This window comes from Megalops cyprinoides, chromosome 20, assembly GCF_013368585.1.
Source record: "Megalops cyprinoides isolate fMegCyp1 chromosome 20, fMegCyp1.pri, whole genome shotgun sequence".
NCBI classification, from domain to species: Eukaryota; Metazoa; Chordata; class Actinopteri; order Elopiformes; family Megalopidae; genus Megalops; species Megalops cyprinoides.
In genome coordinates, this window is record NC_050602.1 from 13,687,543 (window position 1) to 13,704,928 (window position 17,386).

At 39.1% G+C, this 17,386-nt stretch overlaps 1 protein-coding gene across 2 annotated transcripts in view; it reads left to right on the forward strand.

Annotated features, from left to right (window-relative positions):
* Nucleotides 1-17,386, forward strand: part of astn1 (astrotactin 1) — a 274,669-nt gene that overhangs the window by 176,214 nt on the left and 81,069 nt on the right. For both annotated transcript variants that reach the window (XM_036554076.1, XM_036554078.1), the window contains exons 15-16: nt 1,432-1,536; nt 3,683-3,871. In XM_036554076.1, coding sequence (XP_036409969.1) covers nt 1,432-1,536; nt 3,683-3,871 — 294 coding nt within the window. The remainder of the gene's footprint in view (nt 1-1,431; nt 1,537-3,682; nt 3,872-17,386) is intronic.

The following is a 17,386-nucleotide window of genomic DNA, read 5'->3' on the forward strand; positions in this document are numbered from 1 at the left end:
AGTTCATATCTCAAAAGAACAATTTCACTTCAGATCTCGTCTCTGTCTGTCAAAATGAGTGTAATGCTATATCTACATGCATTTGTGAATACTGAAACAGAAGTATTGGTGGTTTGCACTATGTTTATATCAAAGTCAAATTAGTGACTTTTTAGTCCTGTTCCACTGCTGTGCATTTTGATGGCAAGTTCGAAACTGGCTCTCTTTCTCTGAGGTCCCACGAGATGCTGTTTGTCAAATGAAATTGAGCGCATGCTTTCACTTCATCTTTTTGACTCAGTGCTCCTACTGCAGTACCATCAGGGTAGTCAGAAAGGAGAGGATGCAGAATCAGGCATGTGTATCTGCAGACTGGCTAAACCCCACAGCTATAGCTCTGTGTCACGCAACCCCATATACCGCATTGTCAATCTGCTGCCTCTAGAGCCCTGCTTTTTTTTTTTTTATTTGCCACGCTTTGACCCAAAATCGGCAGCCCTCCGTGTCTATATGATAAACAGCCGTATCCGTAGATGCCTTCCAGATGTGTCAAACATTAAGGGAATGTTAAGAGGACGTATAGATGTGGGTCCCATCTGCCCAAGGTCTGTTTGTTTACGGGCTGAGTGGATTGATGGAGCACTGTGATTCCCATCACGGCACCTGCGTGGCGGACAGTTGCCATAGGATACGAGATGATTTATCGCCGCGCCGGGTTCTACATATGGTGATCCGAACATGCGACACAACCACAGGCGCAATAGCAGTGTCGCCGTTCCGCCGACTAGATGCGGAATGATGAATGTGTTCAATTTGCGCAGGTATGATGCACGCCCCGCCATATTTCACTTAAACATACCTTTGTAATGAGGTGTCTGTCATCGATGATCTTTGTCGCTTCCATGCCAGACAAGTCCATCATGACCACGGGATACATTGTCTTGGTTGATGGTGTTCTTTATGTGATGCGGGCTTCTGCGGAATCGGTAGTGTTTCGCAGTGGTTATCTTATAAATTACTTTATCATCAGTCCCATGAGTAATTGTGTATATGATGAAATGTAAATGGGTGATATATGGTTTTTCCAGCAACACATGACTGAGAATGTGCTTCTGTTCGCTGTGATGAAACCCCTCCCCAATTCACATGTTAGTGCCTTGGATAATGTAAGCAGAAAACTGAAAGAATCTAATATTATTCTGATATGCCTCAGCTGGATCAAGGTCCGCATACAGCCTTCTCCAGAACAAAGTGGACCATCAAACCCCCACACCACTGAACTCATCACAGACTATCTTTGAGTGTATAGCTGCTCCAGCCCCAGTGGGCCACAGTCACTGAGAACGATTGTAACAGCTGTTACTCCTGCTGTAAAATAAGTTGGCTTTGAACAAATTACAGCTAGCTTGTTTCACAGTCTCCTTATCCTGCCTCCTGTTCTGTTATCTGCAGGGATGGTGAACTACAGCGAAGTCTCTGGGTACCCCCTGGTCCAGCAGTGGAGGCTGAGGTCCATTTTGTACCATGTCAAGCTCAATCAGTGGGCACTCTCCCAAGGTAAGCCAAATGAACTGACACACATGACGCACACTGGCAGGAGAATCCCTACTGCCTGCCTTCTCTCACTCTTCTGTGCAAAGGCCCAGGTAAACATGCACAGTGGTGCGTTAAGTCTTTGGCAGTCACGTCAAAATGTGCCGTGTGCCTTCGGAAACAGAAAAATGAAGTTTGGTCACATGACCCTAGCCTGAGGCCTACAGTTGGCAGTCCGCATTTGCATCAGTGAGCTTTGATCTAGCGTAGCCTCTCACTATGGTCTAATAAGCTGTCATTCTCCCATTGCCTTTTTGTGTGTGAGTAATATCAAAGGGTTTTGGCAGGCCCTGCCATGATGACTTCACAAAGATTTCTCCAGATAGATGTTTAGTGGTGTGTTGCCTCTGCAGTACCAATCACATCCTTCAAAGTAAGGGATGTTTACTCTGGGCTTTCTGCTGATTGGCTGGTTCCCTTATGAAAATTCTAAGTATGAGATATGACTGGTAATTGGAGCACACAGCTTCAAACTCACAGAAACTATTCCGCGGAATGCAGGAGAAAAATAATGGTGCTTTAGGGTTACTGATGTCCATTAAATAATTGCAGTAGCTTTCAATGTCTGATCAAGAAGTGGAGCACATGTTATTTTGGTTCAATCTATTATTATCTAAATGATAATACACGCTATCTGATAAACATTTCATTTGCTCTCTTTCTCATCTGAGTGAATTAATAAATCTGATTACTCATTTGTCAGTGTGTAATTAGTGTAGCTTTCTATACACCACAATAATTAATACTCCGAATGTCATGTGACAGACACACATTTAAAATGCTGCCTACGCTATTATTTTTATTTGCATAAAAAAAAAATTAAACATGGCAATTTGTTAGTATGGATTTGTCTCTCCTGGGGGATTCAATGAGAAAGTGCTCAACCTTAAAAAAAACTCCTGCCTGACCTTTAAAATTCCATTTCCGCTGTCTCATTACCTCCAGTCTCTCTCCAGCCCTCTTCTTCCAGCGCCATTTTAACTTTTTCATTTTTCATCTAGCAGCTGGGAGTGGGAGTTTACTGATTTAGCAGCAGATCCTGAAGCACCATCCTTCTTAATGACTGCTTTTTCTCCTTCATTTCTGGCGCCCAATTATACAATGCTATCCCCCACTTACGTTCTACCTGCACTGGAGGAGAAGGTCATGGTATGTGGGATGGAAATAATCTGTTCCAGCACCAATGAGTGGTAATGGGACGCTTCAACGCGATGTACGACTTTCCGTTGAATCCCAAGAGATAAACATTGATCTAAAAATATGATATCTACAGTAAAGGAACAGCATTTCCCTCTGAGCATTTTGTGGATAAGTCACAGTTAATGCATTTGAATTAGCTCAATGTTTTTATGTAATTAACAAGATTAATATGCCTCTACTGATCTTTTGTTGAACTATCACAAGAAGTTCCTCACAGATCCCCTTGACTGGAATAGGCTTGCTGTATTCCTGCATGATGCCTGGCTGGATTTTGTCTTGCGTGATTCTGATCAAAACATAGCACTTTCAAAATGTTTTATGCTGTAAATCATCACGGTTACCTTTATTTGACCTTTTTGCTTTGGCTGAATTCATATGCATAATCAGTGTATTTCAGTTCATAATTAATTCTCACTGAATATATAATTTCTTTTGGAATACATGCTCAAAAGATAAAACATTGCTCAGGCTTAATTATGATGTTTTTGTTGGATGATTGTTAAATAGCTCAGTAGCCTTAATATTGTGATAAAGATGCACAACTGACCAAATGGTATTACCAAGTGAGCCATCAGTATGGTCCATAATATGTTGCAGTTGCAGTATTTTATTGTGTTTGTAGAATGCTGTGAATGCTGACATTATACAGACAACAGTAAACTTGCTCTGTATAGATGTACGGGCCACTATGTTCTCTGGCAGGTGTTAAAATTGCCACATTAAAGATTTATTGCTTTGTTAGGTCTTCATTCTTTTAAATGATCTATTTTCTTTGTGAAGCAATTACTGTCTCTGGATTTCAACATTTTACAGAGGCAATGAAATGGAAGGTAAACTTTGATGTGGCACATAAAAGTGACAGTAGTCGCTAGCCTGGATTAAGACGGGTTGTGTGTGTCGCCTCCCACAGCCTTCAGCTCAGCCATCCACTCCCTGGACGGTGCCACACTGCGAAATGACTTTGTGTCCATCCTGAAGGATTTCGGGAACCACTTTGTGCAGGAGGCAGTGTACGGGTTTGAGGAATCCTGCAACATCTGGTACCCCAACAAGCAAGTCCAGAGACAGTTATGGGTGGAGTACCAAGACATCAGTAAAGGTAAACCTTCGGTTACTCAGCGTATGTCTCCTTCAGTTTACAGGGGCGTGGGAGGATTTTGTTGCTTGTCAATGCCCCATGCTTGTGTAGTCACTTAAATATAAAAATTATAAATTGATATGACATCAGATTTATGAAGGGAATTATCTCTCACAGAGAGCTATCTATGTGAAGAAACCAATGCCAGACAAACATGGGTCCAGGAGTTTCTTCTGTTAAAGAAAAAACATGAATTGTTCATGAGCCAACCCTCCAAGGGTATTTGAAAGAAAGCCGAGAAGAGACACTGGGCAGTAACTTGACACTGCATGATGATGACGTTTCTTCAGCAGGTGCAGGCTTTTCTGAAAAGTGAGAGAAACGAAATGGTAGAGAGAAAGTTACGGTGAAAGGAGCTGAGTAGGAGGAGGTCAGTGGATTGGGCCTGGAGTAGATTGGACGGAACCAGATCTTGTCGGTGCGAGATGGGTTTGTGAGATTGGAGCAGCGATTTTAAGGTCTAAGACTGAGAGTGGAGAGATGGTTGAAAATGATGGGGGGCATTGTTCTGAATAGCGTTGTTGTTTGGGCATTGATCCAGGTGGAGAGTAGCCTGAGGGAAGAGAAGGAGAGCTGAGTGAATTATGGATGTCAGCAACCATGGAGGAGAAGGAGGGGGCAAAGTTATTAGCTGTGAGGGGAGGGGTGTTGGAGGAGGTTGGGTGAGAGGGGAGGTGAGGGCAGAGAATAGTTTTCTGCCATTCCCTGTAGCAGCCTGTGTTATTGTGTGATAGTGTACTTTTTTAGGGGAACAAAGAGAGGTAGAGAAAGAGGAGAAGATCAAGTGATATTGGTCAACATCATCAGGTAGCTTGGCTCTCCTCCAAATCTTTTCTGCTAAGTGCAGGTTTTTCCTGTAGTGCAAAGGACGAAGGCAAGCTATGAACTGAGGGGTACAGTATGAGCAAGCCCAGAGGGCAAAGGACAGAGACTGTCAAAAGTTAATGACAGTGGTCACACTTGAAAAGCAGCACAGCGTGCAAAAACATCTGAAAATAAGTCCTCAGAGGGGAGGTTAGACATGGCATACAAAGAGTTAGTGAGAAGAGCCAGAGTCTAGAAGTCTGAAAACAACAGTGAAAACAGCAGGAGAGTGTCGCCCAGAAGGGGAAGAGGAGGAGACCAAGTGCAGGGCTTCGAAGCTAAGAGGAGTGACAGATAGAGGAATGCTCCCTCAGGTGTACACAGCGCCCAGAAGTCTGCATTGTAAGCTAGAGAAGAGGAAGAAAGGGAGGGGAAAAACAATTCATCCCAGTAGTGCTGCTAGTACATCTGTAACACATGGACAGAAGTGCTAGCATGATCTTCGGAATCAGAATCAACTGCTGTTGGAAATGATCAGAAAGCCCTCTGTAAATGCAATGCAAAGATAATACACATGTAATTGTAAGAAAGGTGAAGGGCTGAGAATGCAAGAGCATATTTTAATTCCAAATACACTTTCAACACTCTTAATTTTGTTAAAACAAATGTCATCAGCATTATGTTTTGGTAATTGTCTTTAAAAACAATTACCAAAAATATAATTCATACTTCAAACCTGTGTAAATGTTCAAAATGCCATTGATATTCCAGGTGATGTCTGCTACATTTAGAAATATATTTCTTAGAGTCTTTTGAAAAGGTGTTTAACATTTACTGCATTTCACAAATTATCTGGTCAAAAGCAACAATCCCTGTCTGTCTTTAAACAATTAGAGTGTCCATTCACTTGTAAAAGGGTGGTTTGAGATGCTGAGGTAAGGAATGAGAGATCACATAACATGCGTGACCACTGAGGTACAGTATGTTTAGAGAATGTGCAACCTTTATTCAATCATCAGTCTTGTGCTGTGGTTGCAATGAGACTAACGCTGACAGTGGGGCAGGGGGACGATCTGCAGTCAACATGTCATAGTCAACATGCAGTTGGATATACTGTATGGGCTCTTACATCCAACTTCCTGTTTATTTGTGACCCTGAGCAGATTTCAAGTGCTTTGAAAGCTTTTCAGGTGTTTTCAGCCAAAGGCACACATCACCCCATCTTCGTCTTGGGCAGTGTTTGATTCAACAGAGACCTGACAGGTTTCCAGATGTACCAGGGCTTTTCATGCTCCTGCCAAGGGTTGTGTGTGACTCATGTACTGCCATGATAGAGAACTGCATTTGTGCATTTCAGAGCTAACAGATCTATCAGAAGCTGTTCGTTTCAAAATGTCTACCTCTTCTTTGTGCCTTTTTCATTAAAAAGGGTAGAACAATGAAATGCTACATTTAAATCAAAGTTTGACAGCACTATTAATTATAATACATTATGCCAGGTTGTGATGTCATGATTATGGGTTAAAACATAGAAGAGAACTGGCCCATTTTGTATATGTATAGCGTACGCTCCTGCCAATTCTATTCACAGGTGATTGTTAATATTCCTTCAACTATATTCACTGCAAGAGGGAAATTAATTAGAGCTTATGGAAAAGCAAACCTTATCGCTCCAGTGCATAGGTTGTTGGGGTAAATGTGGAACAGGAGTGACTGGATTAACACCATGTAGTGGCACAGGCATAAGGTAGGCCAGAGATCTCATTAATTGTCATGTGAGATTGCTGTTATTAGCTTTTGAAAATTTTTTTTAACTTTTCATGTTTCTTACTTTCCTGTGGCTAATGGTTTAATGATGGGACTAGGTGAAGACCTCAGGATAACTTGCATACAATCACACTAATTTGCTATAAATCACTTTAATGGGAAGGAATAGTCCTACAAAGAAGATTCCTGAGCAGTGTGCAACCAAGAGTGATGTTTAAGCTTAATTGGTTGGGAAATGGATGGTTTTTGTGCAGCCACTTTGTCGTGGCAACATGTTTTAACCGCTACTATAGATCTGTGAAGGGAAAAAAAGCGAATATGCAGATAGATCGGTGGTTTTAGTTAAAAAATGTAGACACGCTTAAAACACATTTGCACATTAAAAAAGTCTAAATGATTCCTTTTCCCTACAAGTCATTTTTGTAGTAGAATGCAACTTTTTTTTTGAATGGCCATTGTTTGTAATCTGGACTCTGTGGAGAGGCTGGCCAACACCTCTCACATAAATGAGCAGGAAAGAGCAAATGTTCAAAAAACAATACTTTATTTTAAAAAATCAACAAAGAGACAAGAAACCAGTCTAAGCAAGCCAGCAGCAGGAACAAAAGGAGCTTCTCTCCCGCTCTCCAGTGACATACCTGTATTTAGTAGGCTTTTAATTAAGCAGGGGTGGCTTGTTAACCAATGGCACACAAGCAATTGCGGAATTAACAGTTAACTGGTTTTGGATGCATTTGGTAAAATAACATGTTGTTTGTCAGTTTGAAATGTGCAGATGACCCTAAACATTTAACAAACGATTAACACAGACAATTAACATTCAGCTCCTATGAGGAGCTTCATAGCCTCCTTAAATTCTTTAAGGAGTACCAACAACATTTTGTTCAGGTCAGAAGTGTCTGGCGATTATCCATCTGTTCTTCTGTTGTTGATCTGGGGAGACTGTTGCAAACAGAATCCTTATGTGTCTTTTGAATGTATAACCTCTTAAATTTATTAACACGGCCACTGTTGTGAGGATTACGTGTTTTACAACATATCAACAAAAAGTGTACTCACAATTCATATGCAAATGTTGAAACTCCTGCTGTCCTGAAAGTTGACCAACAGCAAAATTTAATTATAACGCTATAATTAAATCCCTCCTCAGAGTTCTATCTTGCCAAAATATCTAAAAATTAGTATTTTACCAGGGAACCAGGCTCAGCTTTCATAAACTCTACTGTCCTCACGATCATACAGTAGTGCTCAATGTTGTCTCATGGTGTAATGGTTGTCAACACATTGCTGGCGATAGCTGAGCTGCCCTAGAAACTGCGAATCAGTGTTTCTCACTCACTCAGCTGCTGACTAAATAAGCGACTGTCCCAGAGGAAAAGCAGTGCTTTCATTTTACCCATAGATGACACTGGTAAGTGTATTTAGCAGAGTAATTACAACCCCTTGAACAGTGTCTGTGCTTGCTTTTGTTTTTCATGTAGTGTAAATCTAGACAAATTGTGTGTATGGCCTTTTTTGTGATTGAGCTAGGAGACATTAAATGCTGTTTTCTTTCACCTGAGGACATCTGTATCAGATTGTTCAGTTGTCCGCACCATGCTCAAGGGTGAAGGTGAAATTCAGCATCAATCCATTTGTTAGGTCTGGATCTCTGCAAATAAAATAAATAAAGTGAGGGGTTATGTTTTAGCACATTTGTCCTGTATTATGACAAAGACTCATCTTACAGAGCAATACAGAGCATTACTCTTTGTTGTATGAAAGTCAGAGAAAATCCTTTTTTTCCCTGTTTGTCGCAGGCTCATCCGAGTTTAAGATTATTAACATTATTATTTTCAAGATGTTTTTATTCTGGACAAGGTGATCATGAAAAGACACATGGGCTCAAAGATTAAATTCATTTTACAATTTTACAAATAAACTCCTTAGTCCTCCTAACATAGTTTTGTAAGACCAACATAATAGTTTCACCCAGAGTGCAGAGTGATCAGGTAGTGGTTGCTATGTGTAGGGTATGTCTAGGTTTTATGTTTTTTACAAGTGACCACATTTGGATATCAGTGTCCCCTGGATTTGTGTTAATGCCTTTAAATAGCATGCAAACTATTAATAACTAATTTAATTTTATTTTAATATCTAATAAAACTATTAACTATCAAGATATTGGATATTTTCTTTTTATTTCACTGAATCTTCCAAAAAGGTTTGCATGCCATATATCTTTTAAACCAGTCATGCTGAAGATATCCTGCAAAATTATTACCACAGGAATACCTTGGGAATCAATAATGCTATTCCGTGACAAAGCCACAGAGCAGTTTCAGCAGTGTAGTTTGTGAGTTAAATTTAATGAAGTATGATCTCTTGTGGTTGAAACTGGCAGCTTCAAGGTCTCACAGTTGAGGATACTGATAGATATAACAGATGGTACATGCCACTGTAAACCCCCTGGGTTTGAGCTCCTCCATGAAAAAAAAGTTATGCACATCAGTAGATAGTATGTTGCTAGTTAGCTAGATGTTTACCCTGAGTAATCATAAGCTATAAATAGATTTTCCGTTTGTGTCAAGTCTGACCTGCCACTATTGGATACTTACACCTAGATGCATTGGCAAAATAATATCAGGCAAGCTAATGTTAGAAGTCAGACGCTAGAAGTTAAACAAGCTGTGATACATGATGATATTCCAGATGTACTGGTATTGATTACTGAAAGAGGTTTTAACTCACTGCCATACAAATGCTGTCATTTGCTTTTAATTTGGCTTTAATTCCTCAAGGTAATGGAGAGCTTTCCTATGTCGAACAACTAAGCTTTTTAAGCACTCTTTCAAGAAGACAAAGGGAGACAAAGTAACCCAAAGAGAGATTAACCAATAACGTCTTAAAAGGTATAAGCTTTCTTTAAGCATGAAGACTCATTATGAATGGTTGTAACATAAAAGTATTGTTGCAGAGAACGTGTATTCACTCAAATATGTTCATTCTAGCTCTCTCAGATTCATGGGAAAAGGGAAATCATGGGTGTATTACTAATACCCCATAAACTGCACCAAGAATACAAATGAATGATCTGTGATGTATCATTTGTGCTGTTTGTGGGGCTGCCAGCATCAGTGAGCTTCAGATGGATTGCACTTTTGGAGCTCCTGACAATACATAAAATTTGGTTTTCCCACCAAAATTTGTTTCTACTCTGGAAAACGCTCTGTTTAAAATGTAGGCACTTCTTTTTCTCACATCTATGGCTGGCCCAACTTTCAATAACATAATCAAAACCTGACAAAATGTTACATTTTCTACACAATTAAAAGATTTTGTCAATAATGAAAAGAAGAAGAAAGGAATTTGGACAGTGTCAATGCATAGAATGAAGGCATTGCTGAGGGTACACAATTTTTTTATATAATATACAATATAATCTAAACAAACAAACAGTGCCTCTTCCTAAGCAGGAAAAATAACCTTGATGAAACATAATTATTAATAGCATACAGATCCTCCCTGTTTGCGGATGTGATCTGCTTATGGTCGTTGAACTGCATACTTACCCGGGCGCCTGCCTCCCGTGCAGGCAGCCACACAGTCACACAGCAAGGAAATGACTACAACAATGCTCTGTTAATGATGTCGGGACGTAATGCAATGAATACACATTGTGATTCGCACAGATACGTGCACCTATCCTTCCATATACACAAATGGCACCTGCAATTACAGTAACAACACAAGAAGAGGAAAATTGCAACTGAAACCAGCGTTAAACTGTATGAACAATGAGGCAGTGCAGTGATGGGAAAATATTATTAACAGTGATTATTTTGTTATGATAGAAATTGTCTGTATAAGGTGAAATCAAGACCAGAAACCCAGCATGCTCCTTTTAAATGGTCCTATTGGCATAATGTATGTTGGTAGTTCTGTGCAAATTGTAAATCATTTGTTAACACATCCATTCAGCTGCAGTGTGCAGTGCTAGTAGCTTTTAAAGCAGAAACATGTAAATTTTTGTTGTGAAATTATGTTTTGTTGATATTCAATCAGAGATGTGAATACACATGTATGACACTGTATACACAAACATTATGACTGGCATACAGACCTTACCTTGGAGTTGTGAGAATAGGCAGGGAAGAATAAAAAAAATAGGCTTAACTTCCAATAGATGAACTGTGAAGCCACTGCATGAATAATCCAATATGAACATAGACTCAATAAATACTGAATTGATATAGGGCATCAATGTAGTGGAGTGGTTAGGGTGCATGACCAATAGCTTTAGTTTGCTGTTCCAGACATGAGATGCTGTTGCTGGAGCAAGAAAGGTTTGTTAATCCACTGAATTAACCCCTGTAGCATGTATGTAATTTTAGTATGAGTTAAATGTGCATCACAAACTGTTACTGATTATCAAAATAGCACTAAGATAATTATATTACATTTTCATCTGATATTTGACAGGATAATTGTCTAATGTAACAATGTAACAGTAGCCAAACTCATTTATGTGAATTGGTTTATGTAATCAAAGTGTCATGCCATCTTGGAAACCCACATTGAGTTATGCTGGACAGGCACCCAGAATCAAATGAATTTTCCCCACATAAAAAAAAAAACATTAAGAGACAAATATGCATATAATCCATATTTTAATTTTCAGAAACAGAAAAGGGGAAAATAAGGACACCCCTTTACTCTGTGTCACTGAGTCCACGGCCATAATTTCCTTATATCTAATCGACCACTTTACTTTCCATCCAAGGACTCTGCTCCACGGCTTCACAAAGGCATCTGCCTCTGATACCCGTGCACAAGAGGTCCTTAGTGCTCTGAAAACCAGTTATTCCTTATTTATAATTTGGGTTGTGCCATAACAGACTGCACAGATGCCACTACATTTGCTTGATTTCTTTTCCAGTCGCACACTTTAAACATTTACTCTTTAGTTGAATCATATGAAGGGCGTATTCAGTCAACAATCCCATTCTCCTTAAATCTGGAAACAGATTGATGAAAATGCATCTGTGCTTTAACCACACGCATAAAAGACATAAATGGTCTAAAACTAACTGAATGAGTAAATGTTTTATTCTAGAGTAGAGTAGAGAGTTCTAGAGTAACAGTCCTGTTTTTCAGACTCTTTGAACTTAAACATAGATCTGTATGTAGTTTGTAGTTACAGCTCTACCGCCTTGCTAAAAGTCCTACTCATTTGGCAGTGGTAATGAGCTCACTTGAGATTTTGGTGATCCAAGTTCAATCTCTTGCCACGGCTATAAGAACACCTCTGGAATTTTATGTGGTTTTTAAAAATGTAGGCATGAATTTGCTGATTAAGTTCTCCGGTTTTGGGGCCTTGTTTGCAAATATAAAAGACCTATGCTTGACCCTGCCCTTGACTTAAGTAAGGGCAGAAGCAAATTACCTGTACTGTACTTCTTTGTGAAAACCTTACCGAAATTAGGCTGCTTAGTGCTGGAAATATTTCTGGAGTGACATGTTATTAAAGTGTATGACCCACTTCCATGTACCCACAGTATGGAAAAAGTAGCTAAAATCAAATTAAATCCCTTTCTTATGACAACCATGCTCAGTAGCATCATCATCTACAAAATGATAACAAAGCTATCATTTCATCAGTCTTTTTACTCATGTAGAACTACAGTATTTATTTAGGTTGGAATAACATGATTGCCCTTCAAAACAATGTTGACTATTCTTCATAATTCCTTCTTACATCTTTTTCTGCATAACCTTAAGATAGGTCTTTTGACAGATTCCAAAATCTTATATGGGATGCAAGTCAAACTAGCCTGCCTGTAGTTCCCTATGCAGTGTCTTACATATAGATCTCTCTCTCTCAGGCTCTCCCAGTTACATTGGTAAGGACCTATTTCTCCTTATTTTTGTTTTTAGTTTAATTTTTCAGTACTTATTTCAATCCCTTATGTCAATTTTATCTAAAGTTTTCTGTGTATCAGGACTAACTGGCGACATACATGAATCTCTCAATCAGTAATTGTTCAGCATGTCTGAAAGGGCTTTATTGTTATAAAACAAATCCCTCCCTTTTTGATGCACTTACCCTATTTTTCTTAACCTAGCCGTTACCTTTTTCAACTACAATATTGAAAAAAGGTTTTAGGATTACTTTCTGCATCTTTCCAGTTTGCCTCTCAAAAGAACTTTTGGGCTTTTTTATTTATCTTTTAAAATTGCTACATATTTCACAGTGTGCTAACCTATTACTCTCTGAACTTTTTATGCATTTTGTATTTTGTCCTCTGTGTACAATATTCTTCCATAAGAATTTTTTCAGCCACCACATGGCAGCTGAAAGGCAGCTTATTTTGCTTTATTTTTGGAATAAATATATACTGCACCTTTAGAATAACTTCTTTGAATGTCCACTATTTCTCATTTGGTTTATTCATTTTCAAGTTGTGCTACTTTACATGACTGGTTGTCATACAAATGTATAATCAGTAACATGGGAAGCTTTTCAGTTTTTCAGAGTCGGTAATTGATCTCAGACATTGATATTGCCTTTTATGCATTACTTTAATGACATCCAAATCAAGCCATTGTGGTTGGTGTTACAACCTCTGAAAACCTGAGTGTAGGTGTGTCTAGTACACTAAGCAGAAGTATCTTGGATTTTGCTTAGTGTTATTTTGATATTTACATTTGACATTTTACTGGATTTTACACAAATGGCTATTGAAATTGTTTTTTTTTTTCCTTTAATACAGTGTTTCCCAAATGTGGTCCTGGGGGCACATTCTGTATGCTGGTTTGTACTCTAGGTTAGCTCTCAGATAATTAGTTTTAATTAAACTCTTTATTGAATATTGATCTTTAATCTACATCTCTGCCATTATTCTGATGTAAACTGCTTTGTTCATGAAATTTGATGGTTTGTCACAGATGTGCCAGGATAAAAGTGGAGTGCGCAGGCATAGTAACATGACAGTAAACTTGTTTGTGTCCAAAGATGTTTATTCAACAGTTAGTTCAGTCAACCTGAATTGTAGTTGCAGCTGTCAATCTGGTATACCTCGTTTGTTTGATTACTTTGTGCAGATAATTACTTGGGGTCAATAAAGCTGAGTACTTGTTTACATAACTAATGTTTATTCAGAAGCACTGCCAGTTAGAATAAACATAATCCCAACCAAACCTTTACTGTAAAAAAAAACTGATAGCAGCTGCTTGTTAAGTGATGAAAGACAAATTTAGATTGTTATTCAATTAATAGCTCAGTCAATTCAAATTAATCAAGAGCTCGGCTGGATCGAAAAACTAGCATGCTCAGTGGCCCCCCAGTCGAGGTGAAACACAGCATTAATACAACGCCTTTTGTCTTGTGATCAGACTTCCCTCTTCTAAGGATAAGACCAGGATATGCTACATTAGAATCATCTCATCTCATCAGAAATTATGTCAGATTTCAATGTATTTTTGCTGGGACAGAATATCAATATAAGATGCAAAGTGAGCCACCAGTGCATGTTACATGAGTGGCTTGATACAGCATGAAACAGGTGAAACAGTTAAAAAAAAATTGGAGGTAGTAGTTATATTTTATACTACCCTTGTGCCCTGAGACTCAGTGCTGCCGCAGACACAGGGTTTTGTGCAGCCTATTGAATGTAGTGTGCTGGCAATGTTTGTCTCAGGGTTTTAAAGGTCACTGTGTGCTGTTGGGTCAGACTGTAGTGTAACTACTTAATTGCAGCTGAGGAGTCATCTTTTAAAGTAATCTGCTTCACTAGTGTAACTTTCTGGTCACTCCATTATAAAATGTTGAAAGCCTTCCTGAACTGCAACCACATAATCCAACTGTAAGCAATTGTCATTCATGTTGGAAAAAAATGTATTGACAGAAAAGAATTGGGACGCTGCAGCGACAGATTGGAGTCTCACAGGGAGTCAATAATAAAAATGCAATTAATAAACATCGGATGAATCAGTGTTTGCCATGGCTGTTTGTTTCATTCTGCAACCCAAACATTTCAAGCAGAGCTCAGTTTGGCCTCATATTACTGGGTACAATAAATCCACAATGCATTAGCAGTAGCCCTGAGAAGTGAACATTTCGGTTGATAACATGGTAGACCAGAATGGTACTTACTTAGACCTATAAGCAAACATAAGGTAATAGGATAATAAAGTAATTTTGGAGAATAGAATCTGAACAAAAAAGGTACAGATTCCAATACTATGTGACTAGAGTTTCCATCCACTGGTTTCTTACGTTGGCTTGGCATATGTGCTTAGACAGGATCTTACTGCATAGCATTCCTGTGGTAGCAGTGAAAATGCAGGGATGTTTCACTTATCTCACTTTCATTTCCTTCTAATGAAATAATGGCTGTAGTTGGTTTGTACGGCTGTGTTAATTTGACCCTTTTGACTAACTAGAAATTGAACTGTAGAAATATTAAGCTGCCTTCTGCAACTCCGTCAGTGTCCTTATCTAAATCCTAAACTCAGAAACACCTTAAGAGGTACCGTTTACACAAAAACCACACACAACTGCTAAGGCACAACCTGGCCTATCTAATGGACACATTAGTGAGGAGACGTGGCTTAATTCAAGGTGATTTGCTTTATTTGATTTTATGAGTCTATGTTTAGACTGGTTCCTTGCAGAAAAATGCATGAATGATTTGGGGTGTTACATGAACAGATAGACAATTATATCCAACTGATGCAAGAAAACAAAAGTGATTGAGAGTGCTTCCCCAAAGGTTATGTTTCATAAGTGTCTCTTAATGTCAATAATAGCTGGACAAAAGAGCTAAATTTTGTTCTGAACAAAAATTAATTCCTAACCACCTGTGAAGGTTATAGTCTGTTACAGCACTCAAAATTCCCAAAAAAAAGAACATCTCTGAGTCAGGGAGAACAATGTCGTTTATGATGAAGGAAATTGCCACCTTTTAAGAAGCTCGGCTTTCAAGATCTAAAGGAAATTGCCAAGTGCACTGTTCATGGGAAATACTACTTAGGTCCAATTTCACTTTTGCACTGTCTGCAAAGTTTTGAGGTGCAGCGAGGAATCTTACCTGAAAAGTAGGGTTTCTCTGGCCTCTACCCCATCTCAGAACATCATCTACAATGAATAGTAAATCCATCTGTGAGGGGAGGGGTTCATGACCTCTGCCATTTTAAATTAAATCTCCTCTTCTCTCCTTCAGTAGTGAGCATCCACCCCTTAAGTGCAGTGTCAGTTCATTATGTAACGTCATCTGGAGCCCCTTATCAACAGAGACAGTTAAAAAGCCTCGGGGAAGAAAAGGCTTTATTTATTTATTTTAAGCACCACCTAAGAACAATGAAGCTTTTGGCAATGCAGTGCTTGTAGCACTGCTTATATGGGTTATGTGAGTTGTAGAACAACCACAGTTTAACCATCTTTCTGTATTAAAATAGTGTCAGATATGTAATGACCTAGTGTGTTATATTGCTGTTGGCCTGAACCTTTCCGTTGTAGCCAGATTTAGCCACCGGTGCTGTTGTTGACTGTAAAGAGCAGGTGTTGTGACAGGCATAATTTTTAGCAGTACTTACGAGTTGTAAGTGTTCTCTCCTTATGTTTAGTGTCCAGACTGACTGGAAAATTGAGGGTTCGATCCCCTGCCAAATCGCAGCTGAAATTGTCCCTACCGCCTCTCTTCTTGACACAAAGAACAAATGTGCACTCACAGTCCAAGACAGGATGGGATTCATCGTGTCCCTTCACATTGTGAATACCAGAATAAACTCAGAGTCTGTGAGCCTCCCTGGGCCATGCATGGCTAATTACACTTTAAACAGTAGCCTATTTAGACCTGTGATCCCAGGTGTTTATTTTGCCACTCGAACGGCAATGTTAATCAAGTAATTAAGATAAGCGGTGGAATGTAAGTAAGAGGCATTGCGGATTTCAGCCCTCTGTGACCACAATTTACCATTCGTACATTAGCTTGAAGAGCATTCTCTTAAATACATTAGCGCATTCATAAAAGCTATTGGACGTAGGGTGAATGTATGAAGACAATATGCTGTAGAAGATGTTTTAATCATGAATCTGTATGAAGAATGTTGTCTCAAATAAAACAGCAAAAAAAAAAAACAAAAACAGTGCTAAAAGGATTATAATGATTGATAGCTCTCCTCTTGGCACTGTGACAGAGATCTGTGAGTATGGATTAAATTAAAAATTACTTCAGTGTCAGAAAACACACATAAAACAAACAAACAAACAAAACCATGGAAGGGCAACAGTGCCTCATTTGTGCTAGTCATTTTAAATAACTCCATCCCAGTTCAAAGGTATGTTTTTACACAACATCTGCAGGGTTGGGCTTTGTCTTTGGTCATGTTCTTTAACTTCTGGTTGGATTTCATCTCTCTGGCCTTTCTGTGGGCCCATTATAGTTGTAGGTCATAGTCTTAAGGTGCATGTGTTGTCAGTGCAATGCCCCTATAGCAGATGGTGTACCTGTTGTGCAGAGGTACCACCACAATGAATAAGGTTGAATATGCCCGGACACCTGATCTGCTGTTTGTCTGTGAGGCCTCGAAGATTTCTGTCAGTGAAAGTTAACCAGGTCTGCATCAGGTTGAGGCCCTGCAGTTGGTGCAGTACTTTTCAAGCTCTGTTAAAACAAACAGCAAAGCACACAAAAAAGTAATGTTCACAACACTAACATAAACATGATTTAACATGGTCTGTTTTCCCCACATTTGTAATATATATGTGTTTTAGCAGCAATAGACACATTGCGCTGATGATTTACAGTCCCAGACAGTATTTCATTCATTATATAGTATATCACTGTCCATGCCACCGCAATGCGTGGGATGTAAATATCAGGCAGACAAATACAGTGTGACAGTCTTATTGTAGCTGATGAA